This window comes from Antechinus flavipes, chromosome 1 (genome assembly GCF_016432865.1).
Source record: "Antechinus flavipes isolate AdamAnt ecotype Samford, QLD, Australia chromosome 1, AdamAnt_v2, whole genome shotgun sequence".
Lineage (NCBI taxonomy): Eukaryota > Metazoa > Chordata > Mammalia > Dasyuromorphia > Dasyuridae > Antechinus > Antechinus flavipes.
The window spans coordinates 337,085,026-337,100,767 of record NC_067398.1 but is presented as its reverse complement, the minus strand read 5'-3'; the positions used below and the strand labels follow the sequence as shown (position 1 = coordinate 337,100,767).

The following is a 15,742-nucleotide window of genomic DNA, read 5'->3' as shown; positions in this document are numbered from 1 at the left end:
CAACCAAGCTGAACACTCTTACCTTTGGGTTGTTGGGGGCTGGAAAGGTTAGCCAATCAACAAGTTCACATTTGTCTCTGAGCCAATCTGAAGCCCAGACACTAACTCTTCGATCTGCACTGGCAGCCAACCATAGTTCACCTTCCAAACCAAAGTCATAGTACTAGAGAATGAAGGAAAGAGAGATCTAGTCATAGGCTCTTAAGAGTTAGAAAATGACACAATAAGACTTCCACAAAATAAGCCTCCAGCTCTCTATTAGTTATAGTTCTTTTATTTATTTAAAATTTTTATTTTTAGTTCTAAATTCTCTTACTTCATTCTGCCCCATCAAGAAGACAAAAATACATAACATCCATTATTTATATAACGTCACCCAAAACACATTTCCACATTGGCCATCCTATCAATTATACTTCACCAAACTAGTCTGAGACTCTTTTTCAGGAGGGTCTTAAGTAAAGCTGGGTTACAGTGGTTAAAACCCAATGTTTACTGCACATTATTACCTGACCTTACCTCTCTGCTTTTGCTCTGGATCACAGTGATAGGAGAGCCTTTGTGGTCATCCAGCACTCTTATGGTAATTCCTGTCCTTGGGCTGCTCACAGCCACAATTCCATCTTTGTCTCCAGAAATAATGATCTGACCTGTGGATCCAAAATGATGGGAAAACATTGTAGTTCTCACAGCATGGAGCCCCTGGACAGAAACTAAAGCAGAAAACTAAACTGCCAAAAGATAGACCTAAGAAGATAAAGTCTTCTGTCAGGAATGGAAACAACTGTTTATCTACAAGAGTGGATAGTTGAACTGAAGCATCTTGGTTGGTGAAGACAATGGGCAATGGAGACTTTAGAGCTGGATGATCACTTGTTATGTTCCAGTGTGCATTCCTTTCATGTATTCATTTCATATATCATGTAGATTACACTAGCTGGTCACTGAATTTCACTGAAAATATTCTCTTAAAAGGGGACAGGTGGAATCTCACAATTTAAAATTTTTCAAAGGAGTTAACTCAGGAAGAAAGAAAATGAAATTCTCGAGACAAAGAAAAACAACTTTGTATTCCAGATTTTTCTCCTTCACTCCCTTATCTACCTCTTCCTTCCCCAAGACAGCAAGCAAGCTGATATAGGTTAAACATGTGCACGTGATGTGCTAAAAAAAAAATCCAAAAAGGGGAAAAAAAATCACGAGGAAGGAAAAAACAAAAGGTAAAAATACTATGCTTTGATCCACATTCAGTCTCTATAGTTCTCTCTCTGGATGTGGATTACATTTTCTATTCGAAGTCTATTAGGATTGTCTTGACTGGTGGAGCAAATAGTATGCACAGATTTATAGCTCTTTGCATAAAGTGTGGGATTTGAGAGATGAAATGTTACATGCAACCTAAGAGCGTGCCCAATGTTTTGTTTACTTTACTGCAGGACCCCCAACACTCCCTTTTTTATTATTTATTAAAAAGGATGACTCTCTGGGAAGAGAAGAGGGGAGAGATATACATTGAAAAAATGTGGATAAAAACAAAAGATAATATTTTTTTAAAAAGAAATTCTAGCTATTGCTAAGAAATAAAGGAAAGGGGGAAAAAAACAAAACTTGTATAATATTAATACTGAAAGTAGAGCCAGGATGATGTTATTTCTAAGTGAAAACTGAGAAAACAAAAATATGCAAATAGAATTTGGTCACTCAGACTAATTTCTTAATGCTTTTTTGAATGAATATATGTAAGTGACCATTAAATTTTTTCCTTTTTCAGTTGGATTTCTTGTAACCATTTTACCTTACTATGGAGAAACAAAATTTAATGTTTATTTTACTGACTCTTTCTAAAGGCAGGAAAACTTTTGCTTTAGCTGTACAAAATGGAATACATCATAAACTATTTGGTTTGATTTCTCTTTAAATGACCACACTGCTTCTGAAAATCTAATTGTCTTCAGTTGTCTAAATAAAATGCTTTTACAAAAAAAAGAGAAAAAACAAGTCTGCAGTCAGGAGATAGATTGAAAAATGGGCAAACAAAAAAGGATCCCATCATAATGAGATATTATAGTGGCGAAATTGCTCAAGACACAGAAGACAAACATGACTCCAAGATATCTACCAACAATGCCTCAAAGTAAAACAGAGGGTGGAGAAAAACTCAACTAAAATTCCTGGAAGATGGAGCAAAAGATTAATAGAAAAAAGTCAAAAATGGTTTTTATAAATGGAATGAGAATGAGGAAGAAATTGAAAATGTAATGAGAACAATGGAAGAAAGAATTCAAAAAGGAACTAACCACTTAGTGCAAGAGGTACAAAATCTTGTCCAAACAACAAATTCCCTAAAAATTAGAATGGACCAAATAGAAGCCAAGGTCTCCATGAAACAAGAAATTTTAAATCAAGTCAAAAGGCTGAAAAAAGTAAAAGAAAATGTAGGCTATCTCATAACAAAACAACTGATCTGGAAAATAGAGAAGAAAAAAAATTTAAGAATCATTGGATTATCTGACTACCTTGATTAATAAAATAGTCTAGATATGATATTTTAAGAAATTTTAAAAGAAAACTGTCTAGATCTCTTTGAATTAGAGGGCAAAGGAAACAGAAAGAATCCACCAGTCATTTCCCAAAAGATACTCCCAAATGAAAATTCTCAACAACATCAGAACTAAAATTCAAAGCTTCCAAAAAAAAAAAAAAATTCCTGCAAACAGTCAGAATTCAAGTAGTACCAAGGTACAATATTCAGGATTACACACTATTTAGTAAGCACCACCATAAAGGGGCAGAGAACTTGAAATACAACATTCCAGAAGATAAAGGATATAGGCTTACAGCCAAGAATAACAGCCAACAAAACAGTATAATTTTACAGGAGAAAAATGTATTTTTAAAGAAATAGAGTGCTTTTAAGCATCATTGATGAAAGGATCAGAGTTACATAAAACTCTGAAGTGAAAATAACAGGAGTCAAGAGAAATATAAAAAAGTAAACCAACTATAATAGATATACAAGTATAAATTGCTTTCATTCTAATATGGAGAGATGAACCCAATTTTCATCAAGGATCAAAGAAGGAGTTTAAACGACGGAAGGTTTGGGAATGTTTCAATTATATCTTGATGATCTTATGAAAAAATGGAAAGAGAAGAGGAATACACTGTGGGAGGAAAGGAAGGTTAGGGAAAATTATATAGTCAGGGTTCATAAGTAGAAATCTATACAAGCAAGAAGGGGGAGTATGAGGAAGCAACCGACACTTAAACCTCACTTCATCTGAACTGTTCAAAAGAGGAAATACAACATACACACTTCACTCAATAAGAAAATAAGAAAGAAAGAGAAAGGATGAAAGAGAATTATAGGGAGGGCAGATTTCAGGATTACTTCTTAGCAAATAAAGCAAATATTCATATATCTTTTTAAGGTGACAAAAAATGGGAATGTGAGGGAATGCTCATAAATTGGGGAATGGATGAATAAATGATGATATAATAAATATGATGATATGGTAATGAACTATTTTTTATTAGTATAACAATCAACTAGAATTCCAAAGGACTAATGATGAAACATGCTAGCCACTTCCTAATAGAAGTGAAAGGTTCAGAATTCAGAATAAAACAAAATCTTTTTTGGATATGACCAATGGGGAAATTTTTTTTTTAATTACCAATTGATATGTTTTGATATGTTTGTCATGGGTTTTGTTTTTCTTGAGTTCTCATTTAGAGATGGAGAAAGTTTGAGAAGCTATATCTTGGCTGATTAAAACAAATAAAATGTTTTTAGAAAGGTTTGATGCTTGTGTGCTGAGGGGTCACTCTTACTTTGTAGTAGAAGCCTATATAAAAAGGGGTTTGGAAAGAGGGAAGAAAGCATAGGAAGGAGAAGCTGGGTGAAATGTTGTCTGTATCACAGCAAAGAAGGGAATAAGAAGCTCTAATTGTTTTTTGTTTTTGTTTTTTATTGAGGTAATTGGGGTTAAGTGACTTGTCCAGGGACCCACAGCTAGGAAGTGTCTGAGATAAGATTTGAACTCAGGTCCTCCTACTTCAGGGCGGGTGCTCTATCCACTGCACCACCTAGCTTCCCCCTCTAACTGTTTCTTGGGAAGAAGGAGGAACTATAAGGATTTTCTGTCGGAACAGAAGTGAGTGCAAGGGATAATGCTGTAAAAAATTCTGGGTTCTGTCAATAAAAAGTTATTTTAAAAAAAAAAAGGATTTTCTGCTCCTATGATTAAACTAAGTCATGTGAAATAATAAGGTTCCTTAGATGTATTTTAAAATTTAAAAAAATTGAAAATTGAAAATTCTGATTGATGACATTTTGAAGTTGTGAGGGAGGGATAAGTACAAAGAGGATAACATTAAACATAGATTTAAAGATTAAAATCTTCATTTCATTTTATAGATGGGGAAACTAAGGTTCAAAGAAAGAAATCAAAGATCATTCAAGATTAGGCAATTAGAAAATATACAAATTAAAAATTCTCTGCACAGAAGGAAAATAACTACAGATGGTCTTGAAAAAGTATTTTTCATATATATATGAGAGAGAGGAGAAGGAAGGGGGGTGGTTGGAGAGGGATGAGAGAGAGCAAGAGTGAGAGAGCGAGAGCAAGAGGGAGAGCGAGAGCGAGAGAGAGAGAGTGTTCAACTCTATGTAATCTCATTTGATACCTTCTTGGCAAAGACACTGAAATAGTTTGAAATGGTCACACAGCTACTAAGTGTCTGAAGCTGCATTTAAACTCAGATCTTCCTGACTCCAAACCTAAGACTCTGTGCCACCTAGTTGCCCTAATTCACAATTACCTAGTGCTTTATAACTCACAACATGCTCTTATCACAACCACCAAGTGGAGCAGAAGGGACAGAAAAAAGGAAGCTGAGGAAGGCTATGTGATTTGTGTGAGACTATCCAACTAATAGGTGATTACAGAGATGGAGCCAACATCTCCTGACTATGATTCCAGGGCTACTTGGACTCTGCCATATTTACACACACTTGAAGTGGTGAGTTCAACATCACCAGCCCCAGTGCTCTTTCCCACTCCTATGACAACCATTGGAAACCACAGGGAAAATTCAGCTCTAGCAGTCTGAGGGATCTCCTAAACTTTCTGCCATTTAGAAAGGGCTGAAATCCCATGGAAGCCAGTACCTGATTCCCAGAGAAAATGCTGGGTTAACCCTCACCGTCCACAGAGAAGGAGATGGCTGTCAGTGCTACAGGGTGAGGGTGTATCTTCAGTTCCATCTCTGTCCGGGAAATGCTGAATACACGGATTGTGCCATCACTGTAGCCTGCCACCACTTGCTGGTGTTCACTTCTGCTGCTATGGGCTGATGGACTCCAGGCCAGACACAAGCAACTCTAAGAGAAAGAGACATTCTTGGACAAGCTACCTCCAGCTATCACTTCCTTCATTATGCAAACTCTGCTTCTATTAATGCAGTCTAAACTGCAATACAGAATAAGCTTCTCTATCACATCACACTCTTTTACCCCATATCTACAAAAGAGAAGGGTAATTTGCTAAACAGTAAGACTCTCTGGTCTCTTCTACATCAACTTCTTTCTAGCCACATCTCTCCCTTCTATTCCTGTACAATCTTTTACAAATATATAATCTTCTATTTATCCCTGCTAAATTTCATCCTGTTAGATCCACTCCTTCCCCCTATTTCAGTCCCTGTAAGAAAACTATCTCCCTAGGCTCCTTAAGAGTAAAAAGACATAAGGTCTCAGCTCCCCCTTCCCAAGTCAGGAAGCACAACCCAGGCTAGGGCTAGAACACACTCCCAATTTAGACGAGCACCCTGTGATGAGGGACAGTCCCCAGCCCCAAGGGAAATGTGATTATATATCCCTTAGCTGTCCCATAAGTACCTGATTTAGCACCTGGAATTGTACCACCAGCTCCATGCTGGCCAAGGACCAGACTCGCACACTGCCATCATCACCACAAGTAGCACAGTGGGACTCAGTAGGGCTAAAGGTCACTTCATTCACCTGCAACAACAGGGAGAGGAGATATTGATGTGGCCTGTGTTCTCCTTTCTCTCCAAAGAGAGATTCACCAAATTCTAAAGAAGGGAAAGGGACCTGTATGTGCCAAAATGTTTGTAGCAGCCCTGTTTGTAGTGGCTAGAAACTGGAAAATGAATGGATGCCCATCAACTGGAGAATGGCTGGGTAAATTGTGGCATATGAATTTACGGAATATTACTGTTCTATAAGAAATGACCAGCAGGATGAATACAGAGAGGACTGGAGAGACTTACATGAACTGATGCTAAGTGAAATGAGCAGAACTAGGAGATCATTATACACTTTGACAACGATATTGTATGAGGACATATTTTGATGGAAGTGGATTTCTTTGACAAAGAGAACTGAGTTTCAATTGATAAATGACGGACAGAAGCAGCTACACCCAAAGAAAGAACACTGGGAAATGAATGTGAACTATCTGCATTTTTGTTTTTCTTCCCGGGTTATTTTTACCTTCTGAATCCAATTCTCCCTGTGCAACAAGAGAACTGTTCAGTAGTGCAAACATATATTGTATCTAGGATATATTGCAACATATCTAACATATATAAAACTGCTTGCCATCTAGGGGAGGGGGGGGGAATCGGAACAGAAACGAGTGCAAGGAATAATGTTGTAAAAAAATTACCCTGGCATGGATTCTGTCAATATAAAGTAATTATTAAATAAAAATTAAAAAAAAAAAAAGAGAGAGATTCACCAAAGAGAAAATTCAGTCACTGCAAAAGACTGGATTATTATCATTTTAACAGGCAACTTGTTATATCCTAGCCTGTCCGCCACCGCCCTTAACAACTGTGAAGCCGGTCAATCATCTGCACAGATGATGCTGTATTAGTAAGCAATGTGGTGATAATACCATCTTAATCATTAAGGCAGGGACACAGATAAAATAAAAGATATTCTTTAAAATATCTGAGGTGCCTCAAAAAAGTTAAGGTAGATAAGTGAATGCCTAATCTGGCAACCTTCCCTGCAGTTCCAAAATGATATTAAAACCCCAATCTTCCAAGGTTCTCCTACATTTGAATACAATGTGATCAGAGACAGCAACTCAGTAAAAAAATAAGTCTGTTGGTAAAAAGGCAATAGGAGAAGACGATTCATGCATTCCTGACTGACATATTACTATACATTAACTGACATATCACTATACATTTTTCTCAGCTGACACGACACACTGAGCCGAGACAGAACTCTCACTCTCAGAGTACCTGCAAAGTCTATACCTTCTGACTCTTTACCTTGTTTTTGTGGCCACTGATGAGGCGGATGTTGGTTTTCTCAGCCCAGTTGATATACCACAGAGTGCCTGCAGTTGTCCCCACAATGCCCATATCCATACTATCATCAAAGCTGGCACTGACCACAGCACCATCCAAAGTCATTTCTTGCTCCATAAAAACAGAGCTGGACCTGAGGAATAACAAAAAGTCTGGAAATTTGAAATGAATAGGAAAAAAAAAGAAATTGGGGAAATAGAGAAAATAGAAGCAAGTACTCTGAAAGGACTAAAGGATAGTATAATGCTTACACCTAATAAAGAGGTCTGATTAGTGTTTCACTCAAAAAGTTTTACAATGAAGCTCAAATTTTCTAGTTGTACATTCAAGGGCTTATTTCTCTCCACTTACACCCCCACAAGCAAACACACTGTGGGTCTTAGTTGAACTGACTCCTAGTTGAACTGACTTCCTTGCTATTGTTTTATGCCTCAGCCAAACTAGACTAATCTATAGACAATAGACACATCTTTCACGTCTTCCCATTTGTGCCTTTGATCTCTTCTATGCCAAGAATGTCTTCCCTTCCTCTCTTTGCTTATCAACATGGGTGTTTCTTGTTTGTCAGGAGCCAAAGGACATCCAATCATGCAGAGAGAGATTTAGATTAGTCAACACTCCAGACGTCATGGGTAGCCAGGTCAGCAAGCCCCACACAGGGGATATTTAGTCAGTTTTTTAGTTGAGAGGGTGGCCTAGAAGTAGAATGATCATAGAGTTTCAATTGTAGGGAGCCTGGAAAGAAGAAGAGACTTGTCCAGTGTTTGGAGAGGAAAATAGGAGTATAGGGATGGTTAGGAAAGCATGGCAGGAGGAAGACACTGAAAGGTTGATTCAGATCAGTAACTAAAGAGCAGGGGCTCTTAATATTTTTTCTGTCATAGAATCCTTTGGCAATCTAGTGAAGCCTTCTCAGAATCATGAGCACAAAATAAAATACTGAGCATAACAAAAGAAACCAATTATACTGAAATATAATTACCAAAATGTTATTAAAACAAGTTCACAGTCCCTGGATTAGGAACCCCTGCTACAAAGACAAAATGAATAATTCCAGTGAATGTATGAAAGAGAATTATAGTTAGGTGGTATGGGCCAGGACAAGTCACAGCCAATAAGCCCCAGCTACACTAAGCCACACCTGGACAGAGGACATGTGTAGGTGGAAGGTCAGGAGTTGGGCCTTTAAAAGGCTAATACCAAAGGTGTCCTAAGGGTTCCTACTCCATGCAGCCTCAAGGTGTAGCGATGAGAAACTGTAAAGTCAGTTGGTGGTTCAGTGGATCATGTTATCAGGTCTGCAGTCAGGAAGACCTGAGTTCAAATCCAACTTCTGACACTTTCCATCTGTTTGACCTTGGACAAGTCATTTAATCTTTCTGCCAGAGCTTCCTCTATTAAAGTGTAAGCTTCTCTAGGGAAGAGACCATGTTTTATCTTTGTATTTCCCAGGATCTAGCATAGCACATTAAACAAAGCAGATGCTCACACAAAATGTCTGTGTATGAACAAATCATTCATTTATTACAGGCTTTATACAATAAAATGGGATGTTTTTAAATGAGCCAGTTGTTAGAAGCACCTCACAAAAAACAAATCATCCAGGTGGTTAAGTACTTTAACCAGTCCCAAAGAATTCTAATACCAAAATATGGAACATACTGCAGAGAAGACTAAATAAGTCTCTTTAGTCAGTTAACCAAGCTTTCCTTAGTAATTGCCTTGGGAGATGACCTCTGGGTCTACCCTAGCTACTGCCACATGGATTCTGTACATGGATTTTTAAGAGTACTAGGACCTATTCAACATGTAAAGGACTGCTTGCCATCTGGGGGAGGGGATGGAGGGAGGGAGAGGAAAAATTGGAACAGAAGTGAGTACAAGGAATAATGCTGTAAAAAATTACCCTGGCATGGGTTCTATCAATAAAAAGTTATTTAAAAAAAAAAAAAAGAGTACTAGGAAATAGTATTTGGAGAAATTGGTGTAAACCAGCTGTCTCTTGAAATACAGCTGGAATCTAAAAATTAGAGTCTCATTCTACAAAGTTCTAGTGAGAATATTGTCCTAAAGCTTCTTATTCCCAAACTTTTGGATTATTTGTGCATATGTTGTTCCGACTCTTTCTGCCTATGGAATATAAGCTTCTAGAGGTTTCATTCCTTTATATCAAGTAGACACTTTAATAGATGCTTGAAGATTAATCTGCTTTTCAAAAACTAGAAATAAAAATGCTGAGCATTCCCCAAAACACTATCATTTTCTTTAAATTCACAGTCTCCAAGACAAAGACAAAGAAATAGTACTTCCCTTTCCTGTTCACCTCCTCCCCAAAAATGACTACTAATTTCTCTATTACTACAGCACAATGAACTGCCTGGTCCCCACTCCCATGTATATCTTTCTACTTTCCAGGTTCCTTTGGTAGGCTCAGATGTAGAGGATCCATTCATTCCACCAAAGGCAAGGGATGTCAGAGGATATGAAGGGAGCTTAGTTCTAACCCCAGCACTTGGTATTTGAAGGAAGGTTTATACTATACTTCTCTGCTATTTAAAAAAAGAAAAACTGGAAAATAGTATGGCAGAAACTAGGCGTTGATCAATACCTAACACCCTATACCAAGAAAGGTCAAAATGGGTTTGTGCTTTAGTCATAAAGGGTGATACTATAAGCAGATTAGGAGAAGGGATAGTTTACCTCTCAAATCTGTGGAGAAGGGAGGAATTTATGATCAAAGCACTAGAGAATATCATGAAATGCAAAATGGATAATTTTGATTATATTAAATTTAAAAGTTTTTGCACAAACAAAACAAAATGTAGTCAAGATTAGAAGGCAAACAGAGAGCTAGAAAAAAATTTTTATAGCCAGTGTTTCTGATAAAGGTCTCATTTTCAAAATATACAGAGAAATGATTCAATTTAATAGTTCTAAAATTTTTTATTAAAGCCTTTTATTTACAAAGCATATGCGTGGGTAATTTTTCCAACATTGACCCTTGCATAACTTTTTGTTGCAAATTTTCTCCTCTTTCCCCCTACCCCCTCCCTTAGCTGGCAGGTAGTCCCATACATGTTAAATATGTTGAAATATATGTTAGATCCAATATATGTATACAAATTCATACAAATATCTTGTTGTGCAAGAAAAATCAGATCAAGAAGGAAGAAAAAGAAAAACAGAGAAAGAAAAAAAAATGCAAGCAAATAACAACATAGAGAGTGAGAATACTATGTTGTGTTCCACATTCAGTTCCCACAGTCCTCTTTCTGGGTGTAGATGGTTTTCTTCATTACTGAACAAGTGAAACTGCTTTGAATCATCTCAATATTAAAGAGAGTCATGTCCCTCAGAATTGATCGTTGTATAGTCTTGTTGTTGCCATGTATAATGATCCCATGGTTCTGCTCATTTCACTTAGCATCAGTTCATGAAAGTCTCTCTAGGCCTGTCTGAAAAAATCCTGTTGGTCATTTCTTACAGAACAATAATATTCTATAACATTCATATACCGTAACTTATTCAGCCATTCTCCAACTAATGGATATCCACTCAGTTTCCACTTTCTAGCCACTACAAAGAGGGCTGCCGCAAACATTTTTGCACATATGGGTCCCTTTCCCTCTTTAAGATCTCTTTGGGATATAAGCCCAGTAATAATACTGGTGAATCAAAGGGTATGCACAGTTTGATAACTTCTTCAGCATAGTTCCAGATTGTTCTCAAGAATGGTTAAATAGGTTCACAGTTCCATCAACAATACATCAGTGTCCCAGTTTTCCCACATCCCCTCCAACATTCGTCATTATCTTTTTTCTACCATCTTAGCCAATCTGACAGGTGTGTAGTGTATCTCAGAGTTGTCTTAATTTGCATTTCTCTGATTAAGAGTGATTTGGATCACCTTTTCATGCGACTACAATTAGTTTCAATTTCTTCATCTGAAAATTGTTAATATCCTTTGACCATTTATCAATTGGAGAATGGATTGAACTATTGTAAATTTGAGTCAATTCTCCATATATTTTAGAAATGAGGCCTTTATTAGATCTTTTGGATGTAAAAATGTTTTCCCAGTTTACTGTTTCCCTTCTAATCTTGTCTGCATTAATTTTGTTTATACAAAAACTTTTTAACTTAATATAATCAGTTATCTATTTTATAATCAATAATGATCTCTAGTTGTTCTTTGGTCACAAATTCCTTCCTCCTCCACAGATCTGGAAGGTAAACTATCCTATGTTCTTCTAATTTGTTTATAGTATCATTCTTTATGTCTAAATCATGAACCCATTTCAACCTTACCTTGGTGTACAGTGTAGTGGATAAATGATTCAATTTATAAGACTATAAGCCATTCCCCAATTGATAAATGGTCAGAGAATATGTAGGGACATTTTTAGACAAAGAAATTAAAGCCATTTCTAGTCACATGAAAAAAATGCTCTAAGTCACTACTGATTAGAGAAATGCAAATTAAGACAATTCTGAGGTACCACTACACACCTCTCAGTTGGGTAAGATGACAGGAAAAGATGACAAATGTTGGAGGGAATGTGGGGAAACTGGGACACTGATACATTGTTGGCGGATTGAATGGATCTAGCCATTGAGAAAAGCAATTTGGAACTCTGCTCAAAATGCTATCTATTCCAGGAACTACCTGTTAGTGGCTGCTGGGTGTTACAAGGAGACTGAGAGGCAGTTGCCTTCTCTGACGTCTCTCCTCTTCCTTCTAGCCTCTGATTTATTTCATTCCCAATTCACAAGCAACATCTGCCTCAGTAAAGGCTCAGCTGCAATTCCTTCAAATATGTTATGATTCACTGCTGTGGGGGCTTTCCAGAGAACTGACCTGCCCCTTCACACTTAGTCATGGTCCTTAACAGCTATCAAACTGTGCACATCCTTTGATCCAGCAGTGTTTCTACTGGGTTTATATCCCAAAGAAATCTAAAGGAGGGAAAGGGATCCACATGTGCAAAAATGTTTGTGGCAGCCCTTTTTGTAGTGGCAAGAAACTGGAAAGTCAGTGGATATGCATCAATTGAAGAATGGCTGAATAGATTGTGGTATAGGAATGTTATGGAATATTATTGTTCTATGAGAAACAATGAGCAGGATGATTTCAGAGAGGCCTGGAGAGACTTACATAAACTGATGCTGAGTGAAATGAGCAGACCCAGGAGATCACTGTACATGGCAACAACATAATTATGTGATGATCAACTGTGATGGATGTAGCTCTTCTTAACAATGTGGTGATTACAATAGACTTGGGATGGAAAATACCATTAGCATTCAGAGATAGAGAACTATGGACATAAGACTGAATGTGGATCAATGCATATTTTCACCTTTTTTGTAGTTGTTTGCTTATTTTTTTCTTTCTCATGTCTTTTGCCCTCTTGATCTGATTTTTCTTGCACAGCATGATGAATATGGAAATATATTTGGAAGAACTACACACGTTTAACCTCTATTAAATTGCTTGATGTCTTGAGAGAAGAGGGAGAAAAATTTGGAATACAAGGTTTTTCAAGGTAAATGATGAAAACTATCTTTGCATGTATTTGGAACAATAAAATATTGTTTTAAAAAAAGCTGCTACAAATATTTTTGTAAATGGGGCTTCTTTTTCTCTTTGCTCTCTTCAGGACATAGGCCTTTAGTCAAAAACTGACTCAGAAGGTGTACATTTTTTAGTGATTCTGAGAACATGATTCTAGATTGCTTTTTAGACCTGTTGCACCAATTCACAACTCTAACAGTACATAAGTATATCAAATTTTCCAAAGCCTTTCAAACATGTCATTTCCCCTTTTGTCATCTTTGCCAATTTGATAGGTATAAAAGGAAAAAGGAGTTGCTTTCATTTGTATTTCTCTCATTATTAATGATTTGAAATATTTTTCATTTACTCAAATTTGTAAGAAAAAGAATTCCCCAAAAGACATGCACAATTAGCTTTCGTTCTTTCTTTTTCCTTTGGAGAGGCAATTGAGATTAAATGATTTGCCCAAGGTCACACACCTAGTGAGTGTTAAGTGTCTAAGGCCAGTTTTGAACCCAGGATTTCCTGACTAGTGCTTTATCTAGTGCCATCTAGCTGCCCCAACAGTTAGTTTTCCAAGAAGAAAAAATGGAAACAAAGAAACAAGTTATCTTTGAGATTGGCTCTGATGGTCCCTTTACAATGATGGTTCTATGATTTAGAAACAAGAGAGAATCATTCAGAAAAGAAACATAATTTAATGGTCCTTCTCTACTTGAGAAGTAACACTAGCAACCCTAGGAGCTAAAGTGACAGTATAGTGTTGGTCATCTCTACTCACACAGCTGGACAGCTGGATAATTGAGTCCCAAGTTCTGGAATGCTCAAATGAATCCTTTCCTCAGAAGAAGCAGCTGGTAGTGGGTATCCAGCGCTTAGTACTGTCAGTGGCACAAAGTGGTTAGTAAATGTTTATTAAACAAATGAATGACTATCTGGTATGCAGGACACCTGTCTCACCTTGCACCAGAACCTTTCAGTCTCAGCTCCTGCACTGCTCCAACTGCCCACAAGCGAATCCGCTTAGTGTTGCTGCCACTGACTAGTCGATTTCCAGAACACAGAAGGACACCTAGGACACCAGGAAAAAATTAATCCATTTCCTGACCTTGGGTCTTGAACTGATCAGAGAATCACGGAACATTATTGTTAAAAGGGATTTGGGATATAGACTGGGATATCCTGAAGGATGTTAGAATAAATAATATCATCAATACATTGTTGATGGAGCTGTAAATTAATACAACCATTTTGGAAAGTAATTTGGAATTATTCAAATAAGGTGACTAAAACGTTCAGAGCCTTGAACCAAAGATTCCATTACTGGGCCTAAACCGCAAGAAAGTCATTGATAAGAAAAAAAGTCTCCTTGTACTCCAAAAGAACTAGAAACAAAGTAGGTGCCTATCAGTTGGGGAATGGCTAAACAAACTGTGGTACTTAAATGTAATGGAATATTATTGTACAAGAAATGATGTATATGGTGAATACAAAGAAATACTAAAGATTTACACAAAGTAATGCAGGATAACATTAGCAGAGACATGAAAACAATATAATAACTTTAACAATGTAAATGGAAAGAACATCACACCAAAAAAGCAAAAGTAAACGTAACAAAATTATAAAGATGAAATGGGACTTGAAAGAAGAGTATAAGAAGATATCCCCAATCTGCCTATTCATGAAGCTGGGAAATCTACAGGTATTAAACACTGTATGTTTTTGGACTTCAATAATGTCTAATAAAATAGAATTTGTCATATGAGATGGCTCTCTGGAAATGGGAAAAAGCTACTTGAGATAATCACAATGACATAAGAAACAGAAGATATCAATAAAATTTATTATTATTTTTAAAAATACTATCAAAGAATTTGTACTGAACATGGGGGAAGCATTTCTTGTTCCATGTGCAATTTTTTTTTTTTTGTATTGGTATCTACTCTAAACAATTTTTGCATTGGTATCTACTCACCAATCTCACCCTCATCAGCTTCCCAGGTCATAAAACAGCGGTTGGTGCTTATGTCCCAGACACAAATCTGTCCAGTGTTGGTGCCACTATAGAGTAAGGGGATGATGCTATAGCATATTGATGTCAGTTCTACCGGTCCTATTTCTTCAGGCACAGGAACTCTGTGGACCTGACACAAAGATAAGAAATATCAACTGATATTATGGATTGTGGTGAGGTTTTATTGTGGCATTTCATCTGAAAAGGTGACATCCTTAATAAACCAGGAGTAAGCAGGGGAAAACAACCCTCTATAACCACCCAAAGCCACAGAGCAGCCTCTGAATACCAGAAGGTTACCCTAAACAAGCATTTCCTGACCTATCAAAAAAGAAAGAGGTAAAGGATGGTAACATACCTGGAGGTTGATGTCAGCTCCCCACTGCTTCATGAGCCAGAAAGTGATAGCTCCCTGGCCCACACAAGCAAGCTCATTAGCACTGAAAGGATTAAAAGCCACTTCATGAACTGGCTCCATGAATCGGGTGGAGGACATCAGTTCATAGGTGAAGGCATTCCAGAGGGCAATGGTACGGTCACTGTAATCCCCTGGAAGTCAGACATATATTTGTATAAACTCTTTGAGGGCAGACTACTTTTTGGTTTCTTTGTAACATTAGCATCTAACACAATAACATGGTCAGATTGCACATAGTAAGCATTTAATGAGTGCTTGTTCAATTGAATTAGATTGCTAGATAGCACCTAGAACCCTCTAGCTTACCAATGATGAACTTTAAGACAGACTATTTGGCATCAGAAAGTCATAATCCATAAGGACAAACCCCCCCCCCAAACATAAAAAAGGCCCCCATAAA

General features: G+C 37.1%; 1 protein-coding gene across 1 annotated transcript in view; it reads right to left on the bottom strand.

Moving 5' to 3' along the window:
- WDR90 (WD repeat domain 90) overlaps positions 1 to 15,742 on the bottom strand; it is a 52,856-nt gene that overhangs the window by 4,350 nt on the left and 32,764 nt on the right. Inside the window, exons 33-40 of the mRNA XM_051973126.1 lie at positions 15,283 to 15,473; positions 14,886 to 15,054; positions 13,868 to 13,979; positions 7,312 to 7,483; positions 5,903 to 6,025; positions 5,209 to 5,386; positions 520 to 650; positions 23 to 163 (exon numbers count right to left, since the gene is read on the bottom strand). Of these exons, the coding sequence (XP_051829086.1) occupies positions 23 to 163; positions 520 to 650; positions 5,209 to 5,386; positions 5,903 to 6,025; positions 7,312 to 7,483; positions 13,868 to 13,979; positions 14,886 to 15,054; positions 15,283 to 15,473 (1,217 nt within the window). The remainder of the gene's footprint in view (positions 1 to 22; positions 164 to 519; positions 651 to 5,208; positions 5,387 to 5,902; positions 6,026 to 7,311; positions 7,484 to 13,867; positions 13,980 to 14,885; positions 15,055 to 15,282; positions 15,474 to 15,742) is intronic.